At 43.0% G+C, this 22935-nt stretch overlaps 1 protein-coding gene across 5 annotated transcripts in view; it reads left to right on the top strand.

Annotated features, from left to right (window-relative positions):
* Positions 1 to 22935, top strand: part of eif5b (eukaryotic translation initiation factor 5B) — a 49329-nt gene that overhangs the window by 16474 nt on the left and 9920 nt on the right. The window contains exons 5-23 of one of the 5 annotated variants that reach the window (XM_080422605.1): positions 4312 to 4596; positions 6021 to 6155; positions 6216 to 6363; positions 6930 to 7066; positions 7975 to 8052; positions 8183 to 8333; positions 8712 to 8810; positions 11318 to 11407; positions 11697 to 11756; positions 13329 to 13645; positions 14842 to 14949; positions 16890 to 17000; positions 17229 to 17296; positions 18225 to 18366; positions 18735 to 18866; positions 19056 to 19238; positions 20092 to 20253; positions 21210 to 21341; positions 22351 to 22482. In XM_080422605.1, the coding sequence (XP_080278731.1) occupies positions 4312 to 4596; positions 6021 to 6155; positions 6216 to 6363; positions 6930 to 7066; positions 7975 to 8052; positions 8183 to 8333; positions 8712 to 8810; positions 11318 to 11407; positions 11697 to 11756; positions 13329 to 13645; positions 14842 to 14949; positions 16890 to 17000; positions 17229 to 17296; positions 18225 to 18366; positions 18735 to 18866; positions 19056 to 19238; positions 20092 to 20253; positions 21210 to 21341; positions 22351 to 22482 (2670 nt within the window). Of the gene's footprint in view, positions 1 to 4311; positions 4597 to 6020; positions 6364 to 6929; positions 7067 to 7974; positions 8053 to 8182; positions 8334 to 8711; positions 8811 to 11317; positions 11408 to 11696; positions 11757 to 13328; positions 13646 to 14841; positions 14950 to 16889; positions 17001 to 17228; positions 17297 to 18224; positions 18367 to 18734; positions 18867 to 19055; positions 19239 to 20091; positions 20254 to 21020; positions 21045 to 21209; positions 21342 to 22350; positions 22483 to 22935 lie in introns of all 5 variants that reach the window. The other 4 variants (XM_080422604.1, XM_080422603.1, XM_080422602.1 and 1 more) reach the window with 4 other exon arrangements.

Here is a 22935-nt window from a genome sequence, read left to right as displayed (position 1 = left end):
ACTGATCATGATGAACACACGTTGAAACTACGATAGAAGCTACGATAAAGATACCAAGGATTCGACAGTGATGTCACTGTTATGCAACACGGAAGTAACACGGTGCTGTAAAGGAACTAAGTACATTTACCCAAGTACTGTACTTAAGTACAATTGTGAGGTATTTTTACTTCACTGGAAAACTTCAAATTTTCAGTACTTTTACTTCTACTCCACTACATTTCAGAGGCAAATATTGTACTTTTACTCCACTACAATTATTTGAAAACTTTAGTTACTAGTTACGTTGTAGATTTAGATTAGTATTACAAAACATCAGGCCTGTCCCCGACTAAGGATTTGTATAGTCGAATCTGATTGGCGACTAATTGCCAATAGTCGACTGGCAGTCGACTAATGCAACACCCAAAAAAACATGCATGATTCGACTGAGATTGGCAGTGGAATCAGTCTGATTCCACTGACAATATCTCAGTCAAATCATGCAAAAAATATGTTATGCAATAGAGGATCATTCCATTTGGGCTGTAGGGGTTAGTGATGAGCGGGCCGACCCGTAACCCGCGGGTCAACCCGCGTGGTCGAGTCAGAATTTCAGAGGCAATTATGCGGGCTGCGGGGGAGCGGGTCAGCCGCTCTCACACGCGCAAAAAAAAAAGAAGAAACTATTTTGAACAACATGCTTGTTTATTTAGCCCATGACAATGTTGTGCTACTGTAGACATTTAAAGCTTTGGGTCCTTAAAAGAACGCTATATAAATCTGAGCTATTATGATGATGATTATCTTTTTTTCCCCACCGCGGGTCGCGGGGCGGGTTGAGCCATAGATTTATATATGGGTTAGCGGGGCGGGTTGAGCCATAGATTTATATATGGGTTCGCGGGGCGGGTTGAGGCGGGTTGGGTTCCGTGGCGGGGCGGGTCATGAGAAAACCCGACCCGCACATCACTAGTAGGGGTGCTTAGTGTCTGATTTAACATATACTATTGGTTTCTCCCAATAAATCATTGATGTATATCCTATTTTTGGCAAACTATTAGTTCATTAATATAACAAACAAGGCCAATCTCTCAGTCGAATAATTACAAAAAAAGAAGAAAAAATTATATTTTTCTTTTATCTTCTTTCTTCTTTACATATAATTCTAGTAACCTCTGTCGGTCCGTCTTGGGGTCTTGGTGTCTTGGGAGATCAAACTGCGCATGCGTCGCATCCAATCCAGCCGGCTCTGTGTGTGCGTGTGCGCGCACTACACCACTCGCGCTAAACTGTGTGTGTGTGTGTGTGTGTGCGTGTGCGCGCACTAACTCTCGCGCTAAACTGTGTGTGTGCTAAACTGTGTGTGTGTGTGGCGACACGATGTGTGTGCGTGTGCGTGTGCGCGCACTACACGACTCGCGCTAAACTGTGTGTGTGTGCGCGCACTAACTCTCGCGCTAAACTGTGTGTCTTGGGAGATCAAACTGCGCATGCGTCGCATCTACAGCCCCACAGCATTACAATGTTGCACTCACAGAACGTGCTTCCCCAAAGTTACGTGTGTGTGTGTGTGTGTGTGTGTGTGTGTGTGTGTGTGTGTGTGTGTGTGTGTGTAAATTCCCCACACATTAACGTGTGGGGAAGGGGAGACCGTTTAGCGCCGTTTAGCGTTAGCCAAAAATGTCGAAGAGTACTTACACATTACGTCGTCGCAGTCACCGCGGCAAAGTCCGTATTCCCACCACACTCACGCTGATATGTCCGTCATTTTCGTGCCAAACAAAACATTTTTACCCACACCAGCGTCTAAACAAAGCCTCTAAGACAGGCATTTTCCTCCGTTCCTGCTCGCTGAAAGTCGCTTACAATTCGCTTACAATAACAGGACATGGCAACACTGGCAGAGACACGGGAAGCGAAAGAGAAACAGAGAGAGAGAGAGAGAGACAGACAGACACAGATTTTGGCTCGCGAGCGGTGTGTGTGTGTGTGTGTGTGTGTGTGTGTGTGGGGGGGGGGGGGGGGTTCGCGACGCGACCGACTGCTTTCTGTGTTGCCAGATTGTGCGCGCGAAACAAGCAGCCAGGTTTATGAAAAAACGACAGGGAGAGAGACGGTGGATCTACATAAATAATATACATCTGAATATGGATATTATATGGATATTTACATAATATTCCATATATACATGTTATATAGTATTACACGAGAGAAAGACGGTGGATCTATATAAATAATATACATATGAATATGGCTATTATAGGCTATGGCTATTTATATATGTTATTATATATAAATAAATTACATATTACAATTATTATTTCAATAAACTGTTAGATATCATAATATTAGACATTACAATAATATGTATTATTATGTATATTATATCTTATACTATGATAAATATTGTATTAATGATGTTATATATTATATTATTATATATTATTACTTATAATAATACATTATTATATCATAATATTATATGCTGTATTACAGTACATAACACATATTTAACATATATGGCACATTGTGTGCTTGACTCCTGCCTTCTCCTTTTCTCCCATTCCGCGGGCCCTGCCATGACAATCTGTGGACCTGACGATGTTGCCACTGTCTTTCACTATTTAATTCTTACCTTCCTTTTATACAAATAAACTGCTAACTTCATCTCCTGCGATTTGGTCTATCTTTTTACATTTTCATTCTATTACAGAGTGTACACCAGTGCACCCTGTTCACGGGTCTGCCATGCCGGGTGTGAGTAATCCCGAAGTGGAGTTTTGGTCATTGGAACGGTGATGCACGTCACCTGTTTGTGGAGCCCAAACCTGTGAGCCCAAACCTCTGAGTCCAAAAATGTTTCTGCCCGGTTCTCCTCAGTGCCTGGAGCTATTGATCTCAAATTGCGCACAGCCATTGACCATTACCATGTGCATGTGACTGCGAAGCCCGTTTTTCAATATCACTAAATCTCTGCTGTTTATTCGCATTTTTATGTCAAAGAATGTAGCCATGCTTACGCTGGCCAATCAAACTGCGCATGCGTCGCATCTACAGCCCCACAGCGTTACACTGTTGCACACACAGAACACTCGCCTCCGCGGCAGTGTATGCACGGACACGCACGTTGGGGAGGCACGTGTCAAAATGTACATTATTTGTGTTCGTGCGACGGCCGCGTATGTGTGTTCGCGACGGGGGACAGCTCTGGCCGCGTGTGTGTGTGTGTGTGTGTGTGTGTGTGTGTGTGTGTGTGTGTGTGTGTGTGTGTGTGTGTGTGTGTGTGTGTGTGTGTGTGTGTGTGTGTGTGTGTGTGTGTGTGTGTGTGTGTGTGTGTGTGTGTGTGTGTGTGTGTGTGTGTGTGTGTGTGTGTGTGTGTGTGGGCGACGGGGGACGGCTCCGGTGGGGGGGCCGCAACGGGACACGCGAGAGGAGGGGGGGGGGCCTACGGGACGGGACGCGCAACAGGACGTGCAATAACCCCACGTTTGCAACTACTTATGCCTGCGCACCTCACCGGGTATGGTCTAGTTTGTATAATTCGACTAAGAGATAGGCAGTCGACTCAGACACCCCTCGACTAATTAGTCGACTATTCGACTAATAGAGGTCAGGCCTACAAAACATACATTAACCACTTAAGCCCTAAATACATTTCGGCCATTTGAAAATAGCAGATCTACAAGCTCACAATGCGTGTGACTCAAAGTCATAGGTTCCCGGCTGGGAAAACTTGGACTTCCCGGCCGCCTTCTCGCGGACCGGCGGTACATGTCTGGTGGCTGGAACCCATGTTATAAAGGATTGTATAAGGATTGTATTGGACCGAGTGCCGCGCTATGAGCTTGTAGATCTGCTATTTTTGGAAAAATCGTGAACATTTTGTGCAAATCTTTTATATACATTTTTAACTCAAATCTTTGCTTCTGGGGGTCCCTGGAACAAAATATTTTTAGATGGGAGGGGGTCCGAAGACAAATGCGTACGTATTATTTTGGGGGTCTTTGACATGAATAAAGTTTGAAAACCATTGCTAATATAGCAACATCAAAAAAATAAAAATAAAAAAACATTTGTAAAATCCCCAGAAGATTTGAGTACATTTTTTTTCGCTTTAAAAAAAGTAGATATATATTCAAACTAAAGATTTGCACACATTTTCACGATAAAAATAAATAAATAGCAGATCTACAAGCTCATAGGGCGGCACTCTGACACAGATGCGTTCCCGGCCTTAAAGGATTAATATGCCATCCATGTTTAATGGTAATTTGACTTAATGTCATTTCTCTGTCTCCTCCTCTCCTCTCCTCTCCTCTCCTCTCCCAGGCTCCTCCTCCTGCTCCTCGTGGCTCTGACTCTGAGGAGGAGGCGGGGTCTCATCCTCATCAGAAGGCCAAAGGGGGCGGGCCCAAGAAGGGAAAGGGGCGGGCGGTGGCCTCCTCAGACGAAGGCGAGCAGGAGGAGGAGGAAGTAGAGGTCAGGAAACCCGCCGTAGCGGCACCGCCGGCGCCGAGGGAGGAGGACTCCGATGAGGAGGAGTCCTCCGTTAAAGACAAGAAGAAGAAGAAGTCGAAGGCGGCCGCCGAGAGCGATGAGGACGACGAAGAGGAGGTCATTATCTAACACTATTATCTAACACATTATTTAACCATTTCAACAAAGCATAGGGGTGAAAAAGAAAACTGTCTGATACACTTTCTCTTTTGGCACAAATACGCAGTGGTGGAAAGTAATTAAGTACATTTACTTAAGTACTGTACTTAAGTACAATTTTGAGGTATTTGTACTTTACTTGAGTATTTCCAATTTCCAATACTTTTACTTCTACTCCACTACATGTCAGAGGCAAATATTGTACTTTTACTCCACTACAATTACTTGAAAACTTTAGTTACTAGTTACTTTTCAGATATAAACTATGATATTATAAAACACACATTAACCACTTTAGCCCTATTTTATACATAGGCTATTTGAAAATAGCCGATCTACAAGCTCACAACGCGTCGCATCGCGACGCGTTGTGGGCTTGTAGATCTGCTATTTTCAAATATTTAGTACTTTTACTTTTGGTACTTTAAGTACATTTTGATGCCAATACTTTTGTACTTATACTCAAGTATTTTTTTTATTCTGGACTTTTACTTGTAACAGTATTTTTATATTACAGTATTGGTACTTTTACTTAAGTAAAGAATTTGAGTACTTTTTCCACCACTGCAAATACGTCCCCATGGGCCTAGATGGACAGCTACTATGTTGCAAAAGATGCAATCCAAGTGTCCTCTTCATGTAGCCATTGTACCGTACATAAAGAGGACATCGCTAGGTACCTGACCATCAGATTCAGAGGGCTACGATTCGATTATATCGTGATTTGCGATGCATTGCGATTAATTTACTTCCATTATATTTGATTGATAATAAAAACTAATGGGAGAGATGTCACTGTCAGCTGGAAGGTTATATTTGCCAACGTCAACAATTGCAGAAAACCAACAAGAAAGTCATTTTTTGTAAAATAATGCTGACTTATAACAAAGGCTTCTCAATATTCTGATAAGCAACCACAATATGGCTGCTGCTCTGTGCAATTAGAGATATGATGAAAAGAAATCTACCAAAAGAAGAGAAAAAAATCACACCCAGTGTGAAGTGGGCGTTGTGGTCATCACAGTGATGGAAGCTCACTTAAAAAAAAACGTACATTTCACTTGTATGTATTTCTTCAAAAAAGAAATACATTTATTGAAAATAATCTATAACATGATAATAATAACCATAATCTTATTTATAGGTTATTAATGTCATCATGTGTCTCGCTAGCCAATCACAGTGCTGAATAGAGTCAGCCAATAGAGTCAGCCAATCACAGTACAGGAAAGTGGGCCAATCACGGTGCAGGAAACTAATACTAATGAGGTGTCCCAACCCCACTTATAGGGGCGGCTACACCACCCAAAGAAATATATATATATATATATATTTATCTAATATTTGCAGCTCTAATCATGGACTAACATGTCATGCTGCAGGAGGGAGCCTTCAAGATGAAGACGGCCGCCCAGAAGAAAGCAGAGAAGAAGGAGAGAGACAAGAAGAAGAAGGAGGAGGACCGGCTGAAGAAGAAACAGAGGGATGACAAGGAGAAGGAGGTGAAGAAGGAGGAGGTGAAGAAGGAGGAGGTGAAGAAGGAGGAGGTGAAGAAGGAGGAGCTGAAGAAGGAGGAGCTGAAGAAGGAGGAGGTGAAGAAAGAGGAGCTGAAGAAGGAGGAGGTGAAGAAGACGGAGCCTACTCCTCCTCCTGCTGCTCCTGCTGACGAGGCCGCCGCTGTTCCCATGGCGGACGAACAGGAAGCAGCAGAGCCAATGGGAGAAGGTGGGCGGGGCCTCTGAACCTTTTTTTTTAATAATCGATTAGTTCTATTAACCCATTCATTTTATACTTTGGCTATTTTTTGAAAAATAAAAATGAGAATTTGATTATATTTATTCTTTTAAAGCCAACATTTTTAACTCAAACCTTTGCTTCTGGGGGTCCCTGGAACATAATATTTTGAGATGGGGGTCCGCGGCCAAACACATATAATTGTGGGGGTTCTTGACATGAAAAGGTTTGAGCTCCACTGATATAGTAACATACGTTTTTTCAAAAAACCTATTATTAAATTATACTATATTCAAAGATTTGCCCCAAAAAAATCTCACTTTTTCAAAAATAGCAGATCTACAAGCTTGTATTAGTTTTACTGTGAGTTTGGGTTTTTATTGTAATATTTACTTTTTATATTTTATATATATATTTATTTAGCTTTAGTTAAAGAATCAACGATAATAACCTGTCTGTCTGTCTGTCTGTCTGTCTGTGTGTGTGTGTGTGTGTGTGTGTCTCTGTGTGTGTGTGTGTGTGTGTGTCATCATGTTGTGTTGCGGTCGGTCCTCCAGAGGAGGCGGAGGGAGACAAGAAGAAGAAGGACAAGAAGAAGAAGAAAGGGGAGAAGGAGCCGGAGAAGGAGAAGAAGAAAGGTCTCAGTAAAGCCACAGTGAAGGCCATGCAGGAAGCCCTGGCCCAGATGAAAGAGGTGATGCATCATGGGACATGGAGAACTCTATGTTCTGAGTGGGCTCTCCACTCCACTTGGATCGGCTTTTACCCAGTGTACATAAAGGGTACATAAAGTGTACATAAAGGGTACATAAAGGGTACATAAAGTGTCGGCTCGGCTGAGTTTCATGTCTCCTCGCGGGAGACTTCGTGTACACGTTTTTTTCCTTCTCCCGTGACGTATAGTCCTCCTCCATATGTGGCCACACACACACACACACACACACACACACACACACACACACACACACACACACACACACACACACACACACACACACACTGCTTGAAACCTGCAGGTCAGGATTCCATTCATTAATGTAGGTTTGCACATCCCGGCGCTTCATTCACTAGTTGAGGAACAAAAGGCATTGTTAACTATAAAGATAAGGATGTGGCCATCATCCACATTGATGAATTGTCTACTCTTCTGTTCTGTACTATTCCATACCTGCATATTATTCCATGCATGTATTAGGTAAGGCCAAATGGAGACATTTTATTTACCGGTTGCCGTTAGGCCTTACCGATTAATTAATCATTAACCGTTAAGGTTACACGGAAAAAACACGGAACTGAGTGGCAGTTCACCCGTTCGGGGCGATTAGCAGCCACAACGTTGGCTGCGTTGTCGTGAACACATTCAGACACTTTCCCAGTAGCCTAACAGTACGTTTTAACAGCGGGCGAGTCTCCGGACGATCGCCGGGCGACATCGTCCAAAAGAAAGATAAAATCCATCTTTTCAGATCAACATCGTCCCCCCCGCCCACTTCGCCTCATAATGCCTTACTTTGCCATTCTATGTCACACAAAAATAGTATTGTATTTAGCTTTAATCCATGTGTATGATGTTTTTGTTTGTGTTTTTGTTTGTGTTTGCAGGATGAGGAGCGAGCCAAGAGAGAGGAAGAGGAGAGACAGCAGAGATTAGAGGAACTGGAACAACAGAGAGTGGAGCAGGTAGAGAGACACACACACACACACACACACACACACACACACACACACACACACACACACACACCTCTCTGTTCTGTGGGGGGTGTATCTGTGTTGTTTATGACCTCTTGGACCCCTCCCCCCATCTCAGGAGCGTGTGGAGCAGGAGAGGAAAGAGAAGAAGAAACAGAAGGAGAAGGAGAGGAAGGAGAGACTGAAGAAAGAAGGGAAACTCCTCACCAAGGCCCAGAAAGAGGCCAAGGCCAGAGCTGAGGCTACCCTTAAAATACTGCAAGCCCAGGGTATGACCTTTAGTTGTATCCAACAGTGGTGGAAGAAGTACTCGGATATTTTACTTAAGTAAAAGTATCAATACCACAATATAAAAACAGAGTGCCCCTCTATGAGCTTGTAGATCTGCTATTTAAAGACCTTTTTTTTTTTTTTTTTTTTACAATTTGTGAAAATCTTTGAAAATATATATTTGAGTTACAAATGTTCGCTTTAAACATTATATCTATTCAAAGATTTGCTCAAATTTTCACGATTATTTCCAAAAATAGCAGATCTACAAGCTTATCTGCGATACAACTGTTATACAACTGTGTGGGCTCAGTTATTGAGCGGAGACAGTTGTAATGGGAACTCATACGATCCTAACCATAGCCCTCCCTGCTCAGGTATTGAAGTGCCATCCAGGGACTCTCTGCCAAAGAAGAAGCCAGTCTACGGAGACAAGAGGAAGAAGAAGGTGACCGCCGCCACACCCACGCCTGAAGGTACACAATGACCACCACGGTCATGTCATCATTTCATCATTACTTAACCCCCCCCCCCCCCCCCGCTCTGGTAGTTTTAGTGGCAGTAGTCTAGTGCCGTGCATTGATTCTTGAGCAACATTTTAAAGCTCCTCTTGCAATGGTTAAAGGAGAATTCCGCCCAACGTTTTTTTTTACCTTTAATATGATATTATGATATCCTGGGAGGAGTGGTAGAGTAGGAAAAATCATAACTCCATCCCGAGTCGACCACAGCTAAAAACCTGATCCTATGGGACTTATGCTAGATCCCGTATTTTAACAGCTTCTTTTTGTTGGTTGAGCTCTAACGTTCTTATGGACAGAAAACCCTCCACAGTGTTTTTTGTCCCAAATAGGCCGCCGTAGTATTTACAAAGTGACGTGGATGACGTCACGGGTGAAACCTGGTCTTGCGAGGCTTCTGGAGAGGCGTGTCCATCGTAAACACTGTGGAGGGTTTTCTGTCCATAACAACGTTAGATCTCACCAACAAAACAAACAAACTTGTAATCTAGCGTAAGTCCCGTAGGCTCAGGTTTTTAGCTGTGGTCGACTCGGGATGGAGTTATGAATTGTTTCTACTCTACCATTCGTCCTAGGATATCATAATATATAAAAGGTGCGAAACACCTTGGGCGGAATTCTCCTTTAACTCTATAACTGCCAAAGACGTTTATAAACGTCTTTGAGAAATTAGCTGTTGCCTGCCAAAGACGTTTATAAACGTAAAAAAAAAAAAAAAAACCTTTACAAAAAAAAAAAAAAAAATCTAAAAAGATTTTCTAATTATTTAGTATTGAACATTTTTCGATATTCCAAACGAATAAGGAGATAACAATTTCCAAAGATTTGCTGCTCCATTCACTTCAATGTTAAAATTAAAACGGACAAACAATTCACATTGTTTTTTGGTTTAAAACTACTGGTTTTGAGCTATTTTCAAACATCAAACAACACATGTCAACGAGGTCACAATGACCTCGTTGACATTTGTGAAAACCACACCTGAATCTCCTCAGTATTTAGCAACCATCAGGGGATCAATCATACTGGAGGAAAAAATGTTGTGGCTACTTGAAAAGGTAACAAAATCGTTCAAAACCCTGGCAGAGGCTACAGACTACTCTAAAAAAAAACTCTGGCAGGGTAAGAGTTAATTGGCTCTAAGTGACATGATCTAGCCAGTTGGCGAGTGGGCTGTCAGATCTAGGCTCTACTGATTTAGACTTGATGAGTGACAGTGGTGGATGCTCTGAGACAGTGGTTCTCAAACCTTTCCATGTCAAGGACCCCCACATTGACACTTATTTGACACAATGACCACCACGGTCATGTCATTATTTTGTTATTACTTAACACATTCCACGCCAGAGTTTAATCTCATAATGTACTCACCAGTGCCAGCGTTTTATTGTTGTTTTTTTGTTTTATTCACGTCGCCACAGACCTCGTTAACTCCCTTTTTAGATCTAGCATAAAACTGTTTGTAAACACAGCGGCGATCCGACTGCGTCGCCCAGTGAAATCCCCGTCAAAAACCCAGCCGCCTTCTTGTAGTTACAACGGTTTATGTTAAACAGCGATCAGCGACGAGAAAAACTACAAGCGAGAAAATGGCGTTTTAGTGTCCGCTTTAGAATGGAGGCCGATGGGATCGTCAAAACCGGATCCCGGATAATTCCGTTTCCGGTGGTGCTACAATGAAATGTGTCGTATCGAAAGTGAAAAAAAGTGCAATGTGAACTTAAAAAAATTAAAATAAAATAAAATACACTTCGCGTTTAACACATTCCATGCCAGACGTTAATCTCATAATGTACTCACCAGTGCCAACGTGTTATTGTTGTTTTTTAGTTTTTTTCACGTCGCCATAGACCTTGTTAAAATCCTTAAGATTGAGCTGTGCACTGTTTGTAAACATCGCGGACATCTCACTGCTTCTACCAGTGAAGACCACGTGTCAAACGGGGCATCCATGTTGTAGTTAGAACGGTTTACGTTAAACAGTGATATGCGAGGAGAAAAAACTACAAGGAGAAAATGGAGTTTCAGTTTCGTCATTAGAACGAGGGCCGACGGGATCGGCAAAACCGGATCCCAAATAATTCCGTTTCCGGTGGTCAAACCGGAAACGGAAGTAGATCAAAAATTTTCGAAAGTGCACTTTTGGTGAAATCAATGCGAACCGGCGGTTCGCGTAGATCTACGCGATTGGCACGTGGCGGCTTTAAATAGGTTCGCGTAGATCTACGCGATTGGCACTCAATGTGTTAAATAGGTTCGCGTAGATCTACGCGATTGGCAGTCAATGTGTTAATAAAGCCCCCCCCCCCCCCATCTCTGGCAGTTTTAATTTGAACCAAATGTTGCTCAAATTCTTGAGCAACATTTTAAAGCTCTCTTCCTCTCCTCTCCTCTCCTCTCCTCTCACGCTAACACTAATGCTAATGCTAACGCTAACACTACTTTACTCTTACTCTCATCAGAAACCTCAGAGGTGACATCCCCGCCAGTCTCTGAGACTCCAGAGCCAGTTGCCATGGAGACAGAGACGGTAACCCCACCAGAAGAACCAGGTGAGACACGATGGAAGAAGGATTTTCATGTTCATGGATACTTAGTATATTATATATTACTTATAATTATTAATATTTGTCTCTGTCTGTGTCTCTCTCCTCTCCCTTTGTCTGCCTGTCTGTCTCTCCTCCTGTCTGTCCCTCTGTGTCTCTGTCTGTATCTCTCTCCTCTCCCTTTGTCTGCCTGTCTCTCTGCCTGTCTGTCCCTCTGTGTCTCTGTCTGTATCTCTCTCCTCTCCCTTTGCCTGTCTGTCTGTCTGCCTGTCTGTCTCTCTGTGTCTCTGTCTAGTTGTCAAACCAGATACGGAGGTGGACGACTGGGAGGCCATCGTCACCGATGATGAGAAAGGTGAGACCTTAGAGAGCAGGTGTGCTGCTGCATCCTTAGGGCTGCCAACAGTCCCGTGTTAGCCGGGACGCCCCGTGTTTTCACTTAAAGAGGCACATCCACTTGTCCCGGGTAAAGGGAAGATGCATAGTAAAATATATATTTTTCTGTGCGTGCGCCAGGCAGTTCATCTGTTGTTGTTTCTTTTTAACATTTTGGACAAAATAGCCAATTGTGCATCGAGGTGCCCAGATGTCCCTAGTGCCCACCTATCCTGTATCCCATTTGAACATGCTGGTAGAACATTTCACATTTAAGGCCTCATTTGAACAATTGCTATAAAACCTGTGGATGTCATTATGGCATAAACAATAAGTTGAAGTGTACATTTTGGTGGTTCAAATCATGTATATCCTACTTAACATTATTCATGCCATTTCCCAAAGCATAACTTTATAATTAGCTTTTTTTTTTACATTTAGCAAACAAACAACTGCCGAGTCAAAATGCAAAACACACACACACACACACACACACACACACACATATACATACATACATACATACATACATACATACATACATACATACATACATACATACATACATACATACATACATACATACATACATACATACATACATACATACATACACAATACATTATCTGGTCTATGGCTGAAACTTGCATTTAATTTCCTTTATTATGGTCTGAATAGAACTTGTTACAGTAAGTGTGATACAGTAGCCTAATGCAGGTGTAAGACCAATGTGTTTGTATTGTGTTATAGGTATAATAATGCATAGTTTTCTATGCATTTCGGGGGTTTTGGGGGTTTGACCCCCCCCCCAAAAAATGTCAGCCGCGCGCCCAGGATGTGTCCCTTATTTCAATCTCTGGGTGTTGGCAACCCTAGGCATTCTGGATCATTTGGAGGGGCTTAACACATTGAGTGCCAAAAACGGTCCGGACCGTTTTTGAGAAAAAATAATATTATTATTTTTTTTTTTTTTTCAATTTTTTTCCTTCACAGCACCAGGAGATATAATTTTTCGAAGATTTAGACTCCAATCCACTTCCTGGTTAACTTATGACTTCAAAAGCCTGTATCTCGGCATTTTCTTTTTATTATGTATTTTTGACTATTTTCGACTATTTTCAACTGGCTGCAACTATGGAACGGATTACCTAATGTTTTTAATTTTTTCCCCCCGATTGTACGAGACCCCTGTGTGTGTAATGAGGGGATCACCGTGAGGACGGTGATCACTGAAAATGTTTTGTGACTACTTGAAAAAGGTTCAAAAATGGTTAAAAATCCAGGCACTGTGAGTACCCTGTTTTAAAAAAAAACTGGCACTCAATGTGTTAAGTGAGCATGCAAGAATCGGGCAGCGCTAATCCTCTCTTTCTTTCCCTCTATTTGTCTCTATGTCTGTCTCTATCTCTCTCTCTCTCCCTCTATCACTCCATGTCTCTATGTCTGTCTCTATCTCTCTCTCTCTCTCTCTCTCCCTCTATCACTCCATGTCTCTCTATGTCTCTCTCTCTCTCTCTCTCTCTCTCCATGTGTCTCTATGTCTCTCTCTCAGAGTTAAAGAAGGTCCACATCGAGGTGAAGGAGACGCCCTCGGCTCCGCCCAAGTCCTCCGTCGCCCCCGACAACGCCAGCGAGGAGGAAGACGAGGAGGACGAGGAGGAGGACGAGGAGGAAGACGAGGACGACGATGACGGTGAGGAGGAGAGCGAGGAGGAGGAGGAGCAGAAGAAGGTGGAGAAGAGAGGAGGAGGACAGCAGGAGAAGAGGAAAGGAGGGAAGGAGAGCGAGGAGGAGAGCAGCGGCAGTGACTCAGACGATGGACGGACCAAAGAGGAGAAGATGTACGACAGAGCCAAACGACGGATAGAGGTAATAACCACAGACTATTAACCATTATACCAGGATCAGTCTAATTAACCACAGACTATTAACCATTATACCAGGATCAGTCCACCTTATGTGGACTATGCGCTCGACACGTACTGACTTTTTGCACCTTAATCCCATGTATAACACACTGACTTTTTTTTGTCTTTTATTGTGCTTTTCTTTTTTCTCTAAGCACCTTAACCATAAGTATATCATGCACAGTATACATTGCTGCTATGCTCAGGCACCTTCGTCATATTGTTTATCTCAGGTACTAGTGCAGGGGTCTTCAACCTTTTCAGGCCAGGGACCCCCAAACTGATGGGGAGATGGAGCAGGGACCCCCTACCTCGTAGGGTAGGGGGGGCTACCACATATATTGTATATTTATGTATACAATTGTGTTTTATATTGCCTGCTCCTATACGCACCTGCCCCAGTAGGTGTGCAAAATAAAAATTCTCTACAAAATATGTATAAACATACCATGTTATTGTGCATTGTGCCTCCATTTATGTGTTTGCTATGGATTCATGTTATGTTTAAAGACAATTTGCCATTTTGGGGGAAAAAAATGAAAAGAGAACTTTTTTTTTTCAAACAAAAATATTGTTTAATCAAACAACAATTTCGCGGACCCCCTGCAGTACCTCCGCGGACCCCCTAGGGGTCGCGGACCCCCTGTTGAAGACCTCTGTACTAGTGTAAATATGTAGATAACTTGTTTGGCTTTTTGTTGTTCTCTTGTTTTGATCTCCTTCCCACTTGTCTAACAAAAGATTTGACACAGTGGCAAACTACGTCAGATGTTTGACACAGTGGATGTTTGACACAGTAGATGTTTGACACAGTAGATGTTTGACACAGTGGATGTTTGACACAGTGGATGTTTGACACAGTGGATGTTTGACACAGTGGATGTTTGACACAGTGGATGTTTGACACAGTGGATGTTTGACACAGTGGATGTCTCATCTGTTGACACATTGAGTTGACATTCACATTCACTTTAGATGATTCTTTATTTTAAAGCTGTAAATGTTTGGATGGAAATGTAACTACTTTCAAGTTACAACCGTTGACTAGGAGGTTTCTGTGTCTATTGGAAATACTGTGATATTCACTGTGTGTGTGTGTGTGCGCGCGTGTGTGTGTGTGTGTGTGTGTGTGTGTGTGTGTGTGTGTGTGTGTGTCAGAAACGGCGTGCAGAGAACATCCGTAACATCAACCTGGACAAGCTGAGGTCTCCGGTGGTGTGTGTGCTGGGTCACGTAGACACTGGCAAGACCAAGATCCTAGACAAGGTACCACTCTCTCTCTCTCTCAACACACACACACACACACACACACACACACACACACACACACACACACACACACACACACACACACACACACACACACACACACACACACACACACACACACACACACACAAGCTAGACAGACAGCGGCGAGCTGTACACAATATAGGAAAAGCCTTTATGTTCAGAAAGCCCTGAAGCTTATATCATGAGCAATGAATCTCTTCTTCAATCTTGACTAGGAGAGGCACTGTTAGAGAGGCACATACTTTTAACCCACACCCAATAGCCAATCAGAGACCAGACTTTCTCTGATCATGATCATGATCATTACAGAATTGCTCATTAATGTTCCGTTTTTTTAACTTTTGTATTATTGTGCATATTGTGCTGCTGCTCTGCTCCTTTTACTCTCTTTTAGCTCATTGGTGATTAGGGATGGAGCTCGTAAATTTTTATTGATAATGAGCACCTTATCGAGCCTTTTTTTTTTTTTTTTATGTTTTTTTTTTCCAATTTCACCCAAAGACCAAGGAGATATGATTAGTTGAAGATCTAGACTCCTATCCACTTCCTTGTTAACTTAAAACTTAAAAAGTCTGTATTTCGGCTCCTGAGTACTTTTTTTTTTACAATGAAAAACTCTGGCACTGGCTAAAAAAATATGAAATAATTCTGACAGTCAATGTGTTAAGAAAAAAGACGTAAGACGAAAAATTCTGAACAGAACCGGTATCTTTTTTTATTGGCCAGTTGTGACAGTGAGTTTGTGGCTGACCACTATCTAAAATTAAATGAAGATGACAAAAGTTAAAAATATGTTTGCCTATCATTAACACATTGACCGCCAGAGGTTAATCTCATAATGTACTCACCAGTGCCAACGTGTTATTGTTGTTTTTTTGTTTTTTTCATGTCGCCATAGATCTTGTTAAAATCCTTAAGATTGAGCCGTACACGGTCTGTTTACATCCGCGACATGTCACTGTATCTCCCAGTGAAAACCGCATGTCAAACGGATCTCCATGATTGTAGTTAGAGCGGATTACGTTAAACAGTGATATGCGAGGAGAAAAAACTACAGGAAGAGAATTGAGTTTCAGTCTGCGCTTTAGAATGGGAGCCGACGTGATCGTCACAACCGGATCCCAAATAATTCTGTTTCCGGTCATCAAACCGGAACCGGAAATGGATCAAAAAATTCAACGCGAATCGGCGGTTCGCGTAGATCTACGCGACTGGCACGCTGCGGCTTTAAATAGGTTCGCATAGATCTACGCGATTGGCATTCAATGTGTTAAAAGTGATAGTGTACAAATGGAACCAAATTAACGCTTACAGTCCCCTTAAAATAGTGATGTAGTGAGCCAATAAAATTCCTCTTCCTTGTTTCCCCGGGCAGCGCTGTTTGGCACAACTTGCAGCTATCAATACACTTTTAGACCGACATGTTTGTGCCAGATTTATTTCTTGATCGCCTCTTGTTTTGATAGTTTAGACATGACGTCATGGGCCGCTGCACTCGATAACAGGCTCGACAAGCCCAAAGCTTATCGAAACCCGGGTCTCGATACATTCATGCCCGGGTATATAATGGACCCGGTTTTCGAGCTCCATCCCTTTTGGTGATTAACTCATATATAGGTGTGCATAGTGGAAGACAAAGTAAACATGTCACTGTGCAGTGAAAACACTTAGTTTGAATGTACTGTTCGTATGACAATAAAGTTCTTGTATCTTCTCACAATGTCATTCAGAAAGGCCTGTTAGAACTCACATGTTTACATATTATTTACTTTACAGTATTTTTTCTTTTATTTGCTTTCTCCTATGGACAACCTTTTTGAGCACTTAGAAAAGCACTTTATAAGTCAACTGTGTTATATTGTTCTCTGTCTGCTATTAACTTCTTCTTATCGTGTGTGTGTGTGTGTGTGTAGCTGCGTCACACTAACGTACAGGACGGAGAGGCAGGAGGGATCACTCAGCAGATCGGAGCCACCAACGTTCCTCTAGACGCCATCATAGAGCAGGGGAAGATGGTTAAGAACGTACGTACACACACACACACACACATATATATATACACACACACACACACACACCCACACAGTTTTATTTACCTGCCAGTGCATAGACTGGCGTACTCACCCATTCCATATAAGGAGTATCAGGACACATTTCAGATCCAGGTATCGGGACATCTCTATTTCTCTACACACTATAGTTTTGTCATACAGACATCAGTGATGTTGAGAGTTGTTGTTGTTTCTCTACAGTTTGACAAAGACACCATTAAGATTCCTGGAATGCTCATTATCGATACACCTGGCCACGAGTCCTTTAGGTAAGTGTGTGTGTGTGTATGTGTGTATGTGTGTGTGTCTCTCTCTCAATCCCACTGGGCAGTCACTGCCGGTAAAGCGGCCCTCCCGGTTTGATCCCTGGCTCTGTGTCCTGTCTTAACATCAACCTCTCCAACATGCTTTGACATAATCTGTCTCGGACGCAGTGTTGATTTCGTCGACTTAAACTATGACGAAAAATGTTCGTCGACTACCTTTTTCAACTGACGAAAACAAAATAAAAACTAATTTATGATGACTAAGACTAAATATATTGACGATTTCTTCAACAAATAAAAACTAGACTAAAATGTTAGTGAGGGATCTAGTGGAGAAGAGATCCAGTAGAACTAAAAGACAAGTCATTTTATGTTTGGTTGCGCTCAGGTGTTGCACTCTGAAAATAGCAGATCTACAAGCTCACGACGCGTCGCAGGCTCGCAGCACGATGCGTTGTGAGCTTGTAGATCTGCTATTTTCAGAGCGCAACCAAGTGTAAAATCAGCCATTACGACGCCATCAAGGCACCGCCACAATACATTATAGTCGACTAAATCAACTGTAGATTTAGTCGACTATAATCTTATGATATTCAGTCGACTAAAATTAGACAAACAGTAAAACATTTCAGAATGACTAAAATATGACTAAAACTGAATCAGAATGTGCTGTCAAGATCAACACTACTCGGATATGAGTACTGCGACGGCAGGTTTGATCGGTTTAAACGGTTTTCGTGATATGCTGGGGACACACACTTGCAGAGATTACGTGCATTTAAAGATAGATTATGATCATCACAAACGTGTGTGTGTGTGTGTGTGTGTGTGTGTGTGTGTGTGTGTGTGTGTGTGTGTGTGTGTGTGTGTGTGTGTGTGTGTGTGTGTGTGTGTGTGTGTGTGTGTGTGTGTGTGTGTGTGTGTGTCACAGTAACCTGCGTAACAGAGGCAGCTCTCTGTGTGACATTGCCATCCTGGTGGTTGACATCATGCACGGCCTGGAGCCTCAGACTCTGGAGTCCATCAACCTGCTGAAGGAGAAGAAGTGTCCCTTCATCGTGGCTCTGAACAAGGTGACACAAACACGAATGAGATACCTGAGTAAAGTTAACTTTGAGCTGCATCCAACGCATCCACTGCCATTTACGTCGGCCTTACCTTTCGGAAAATGTATTTTTGAGGGGCGATAGATTTATTCTTTTTAAGGAGCCTGAGGCTCGGCTCGGCCCAACTAATTAGCATGGAAGAAGAGTTCTTATAAGTAAAGTTTGTTTCATGTAAGATTGACCGTCTGTACGACTGGAAGAAAAGTTCATATAAATAAAGTTTATTTCATGTAAGATTGATCGTCTGTACGACTGGAAGAAGAGCTCATATAAATAAAGTTTATTTCCATGTCATTCAGTTCACATAAATAAAATGTATTTTATTTCCATGTCAGATTGACCGTCTGTACGACTGGAAGAAGAGTCCAGAGACGGACGTGGTCACCACCCTGAAGAAACAGAAGAAGAACACCAAAGACGAGTTTGACGAGAGAACCAAGGCCGTCATCTTGGAGTTCGCCCAGCAGGTATACAAGCTCACACACTACAGCAGTGCTTCTCACAGGACCAGGGGTCCTTTTGGGGGTTCCATATATTAAATGTTTCCTAAAGATTGGCAAGGAAGGAAAGTGGTGACCTTAGTAATGCATCAAGTTCCACAACTGAGGGCCTCTTATGTGTTTTGATGATAAATGTTATGTTTTATTAATGTTCAGGGTCTGAACGCTGCGCTGTTCCATGAGAACAAGGACCCCAGGACCTTTGTGTCTCTGGTGCCCACCTCTGCCCACAGCGGGGACGGCATGGGCAACCTGATCGCCCTGCTGGTGGAGCTCACACAGACCCTGCTGGCCAAGAGGCTGGCTCACTGCGACGAGCTCCGAGCTCAGGTCATGGAGGTAGGTCACTGCTCTGTGTGTGTGTGTGTGTGTGTGTGTGTGTGTGTGTGTGTGTGTGTGTGTGTGTGTGTGTGTGTGTGTGTGTGTGTGTGTGTGTGTGTGTGTGTGTGTGTGTGTGTGTGTGTGTGTGTGTGTGTGTGTGTGTGTGTGTGTGTGTGTGTGTGTGTGTGAAAGTTTTACCTGACACCACTAGGAAGGAACCACTATCATTGTGATGAACTGTGTGTCTATTTTCGAAATTTGACGTTCGTAAAATATTTAAATATGGATATAATTGTGAAACAATTGCCTTGATATTTTGGCCGCTGCTCCTGTGCATAAGATGTGTGTGTGGTAGGCGCTCGGGTGGTGCAGTGGTAAAGTCCCTGCCCACCGCCACGGAGGTTGTGGGTTCAAATCCACCGTGGTGCATCCAGCTTTGTTGAGCTTCTTGTTGAGAAAAAGGGCTACAAAATGACTGGCTACTAAAAAATGTAGGGTGAAAAAAAGACGTGTGTGTGATGACTACAAAGTGTCGGACTCGCTTAAAAAAAAGGCAAAAAAGCAAAACAATGTATTAGCTAAATAATGTTCTGTTCCTTCCATCGATGGAAGTCATTTCATATGGAAAGGACGCTGACACTTACTGTAACTGTACATCTGTAAGTGTTTTGATAGGCTGCTTGTGTTTAGCCTAAATATCCAACATTGTGATCATGATCTCGCATTGTACCTTGATATTTATGGATTTGGACACGATGCATGTCTTTAATCGAAAGTTCAAGTAAAGAAATTAATATGTGTGTGTGTGTGTGTGTGTGTGTGTGTGTGTGTGTGTGTGTGTGTGTGCGTGTGCGTGTGCGTGTGCGTGCAGGTCAAAGCGTTACCTGGCATGGGAACCACCATCGACGTGATTCTGATCAACGGTTCTCTGAAGGAAGGAGACACCATCATCGTTCCTGGAGTAGAGGGACCAATCATCTCGCAGATCAGAGGACTCCTCCTACCGCCTCCTTTGAAGGAGCTCCGGGTCAAGGTGACTCCTCCTCCTTCTCCTCCTCACTGCCCTCTTCTCCTCTCCTTTCCTCTCCTCTCCTCTCCCCTATGCACGTCTCCTCTCCTCTGAAAAATAAGGCATCTGTCAGGCTCTAGTTGCTGATCTTAACCATGGAACATGTTTCTGAGCTAGAATCTCTAACTTCCTGCATAAGGAGACAGTGGTGAGCCCTGGCAGCAGCAGCTCGATTCCACAACTGTCCGAGCGGTGCGGTTTCCTGGCCACCTCTGTAGAGGCAACGGGTTCAAATCTTCCGTGGTGTGTCCCGGCTCGGCTGGGATACACCATGTTCACCGTGTTCAAGTTAACCCATTAAGACCAGGAACACATCTGTGTCATTTTAAGATGTCTTTGGCTATTCAAAAATAGCAGATCTACAAGCTCATAGCTATGAGCTTGTAGATCTGCTATTTTGGGGGAAATCGTGGAAAATGTGTGCAAATCGTTGAATATATAGGCTATGTTTTAAAGCGAACATTTTTAACTCCAATCTGTGCTTCTGGGAGTCCCTGGAACAACACATTTTGAGATGGGCGTCGGCAGCCAAATACATATCATTTTGGGGTCCTTGACATGGAAAAGTGCATAAGGGTAATAAGGATGTGTGTTCATGTTAACAGAACCAGTATGAGAAGCATAAGGAGGTGCATAAGGGTAATAAGGATGTGTGTTCATGTTAACAGAACCAGTATGAGAAGCATAAGGAGGTGCATAAGGGTAATAAGGATGTGTGTTCATGTTAACAGAACCAGTATGAGAAGCATAAGGAGGTGCATAAGGGTAATAAAGATGTGTATTCATGTTAACAGAACCAGTGTGAGAAGCATAAGGAGGTGCATAAGGGTAATAAGAATGTGTGTTCATGTTAACAGAACCAGTATGAGAAGCATAAGGAGGTGCATAAGGGTAATAAGGATGTGTGTTCATGTTAACAGAACCAGTATGAGAAGCACAAGGAGGTGAACACGGCTCAGGGAGTGAAGATTCTGGGCAAAGACTTGGAGAAGACTCTGGCAGGGCTCCCCCTGCTGGTGGCACACAGAGAGGACGAGGTCCCCGTGCTCAGGGTACGAGAGACACACATACACACATACACACATACACACATACACACAATCACACATACACACAATCACACAACGGTGTGCCTGTGAGAGAGAGAGTGCGTGTATTTATGTCCTTGGCTGTCACGATTAAGAACTGTTACGTGACCATTAACACATTCCATGCCAGAGGTTAATATCATAATGTACTCACCAGTGCCAGCGTTTTACTGTTGTTTTTTGTTTTTTTCATGTCGCCACAGACCTTGCTAAATAAGTTAAAAGTGCGCGTTCATTTGGTTCTAAACACACAGGGGATCTGTGTGAAACGGCCAGCGAAAGCCGTTTCGAAATCCCATCCGCCATCTTGAAGATACAGCGGTGAACGCTAAACAGTGATCAGCGAGGAGAAAAACAACAACCGAGAATATTTTAGACAGGATCCCAGACAGGAAGCGGATACGATCGAAAACAACGGAACCCGAATAATTCCGTTTCCGGTGGTGCTACCGGAAACGGAAGTGGATAAAAAATTTCAGAAAGTGCACTTTTTGTTCATTTCGAGAAAAAAAACAACAACACCGGTTCGCGTAGATCTACGCGATTGGCACGTGGCGGCTTTAAATAGGTTCGCGTAGATCTACGATCTACGATCGAGTCAATGTGTTAATTGCTGCACAAATAATTGCGATTAACGATTTAATTGTGTTTTTGTCATTGAACACCGGGAGCATATGATATACAAAGAAATGACTGGCATTTATACTTAAAAAACGAAACATTCATTGTGGTAATAGCAGATCTACAAGCTCACAACGCATCGCGATGCGATGCGTTGTGAGCTTGTAGATCTGCTATTTCCACTACTTTTTGAAAATGTTTGAACTGTTTTTCAACATGGAAACAATTGACGATTATGCTAAAATAATTGCAATTATCTCAAATAATTGCAATTATCTCAAATAATTGCGATTAGACGATTATGTAATAATTGTGTGTGTGTGTGTGTGTGTGTGTGTGTGTGTGTGTGCAGGATGAGCTAGTGAAGGAGCTGAAGCAGACCCTGAATGCCATCAAGCTGGAGGAGAAAGGTGTTTATGTCCAGGCCTCTACTCTGGGCTCACTGGAGGCTCTGCTGGAGTTCCTTAGAGTGTCTAAAGTACCTGTAAGTACCTGTCTGTCTCTCTCTCTCTGTGACTACCTGTCTGTCTGTCTGCCTGTGACTACCTGTTTGTCTCTCTGTGACTACCTGTCTGTCTGTCTGTGACTACCTGTCTGTCTGTCTGTGACTACCTGTCTGTCTGTCTGTGACTACCTGTCTGTCTGTCTGTGACTACCTGTCTGTCTCTCGGTGACTACCTGTTTGTCTCTCTGTGACTACCTGTCTGTCTCTCTGTGACTACCTGTCTGTCTGTCTGTCTGTCTCCCTGTGACTACCTGTTTGTCTCTCTGTGACTACCTGTCTGTCTCTCTGTGACTACCTGTCTGTCTGTCTGTCTGTCTGTCTCCCTGTGACTACCTGTCTGTCTCCTTGTGACTACCTGTTTGTCTCTCTGTGACTACCTGTCTGTCTGTCTGTGACTACCTGTCTGTCTGTCTGTGACTACCTGTCTGTCTG

The sequence above is a fragment of the Gymnoscopelus braueri genome (assembly GCF_963280865.1).
Source record: "Gymnoscopelus braueri genome assembly, chromosome: 24".
NCBI classification, from domain to species: Eukaryota; Metazoa; Chordata; class Actinopteri; order Myctophiformes; family Myctophidae; genus Gymnoscopelus; species Gymnoscopelus braueri.
The sequence above is the reverse complement of the archived record's forward strand: the minus strand, read 5'-3'. Positions and strand labels throughout refer to the sequence as shown.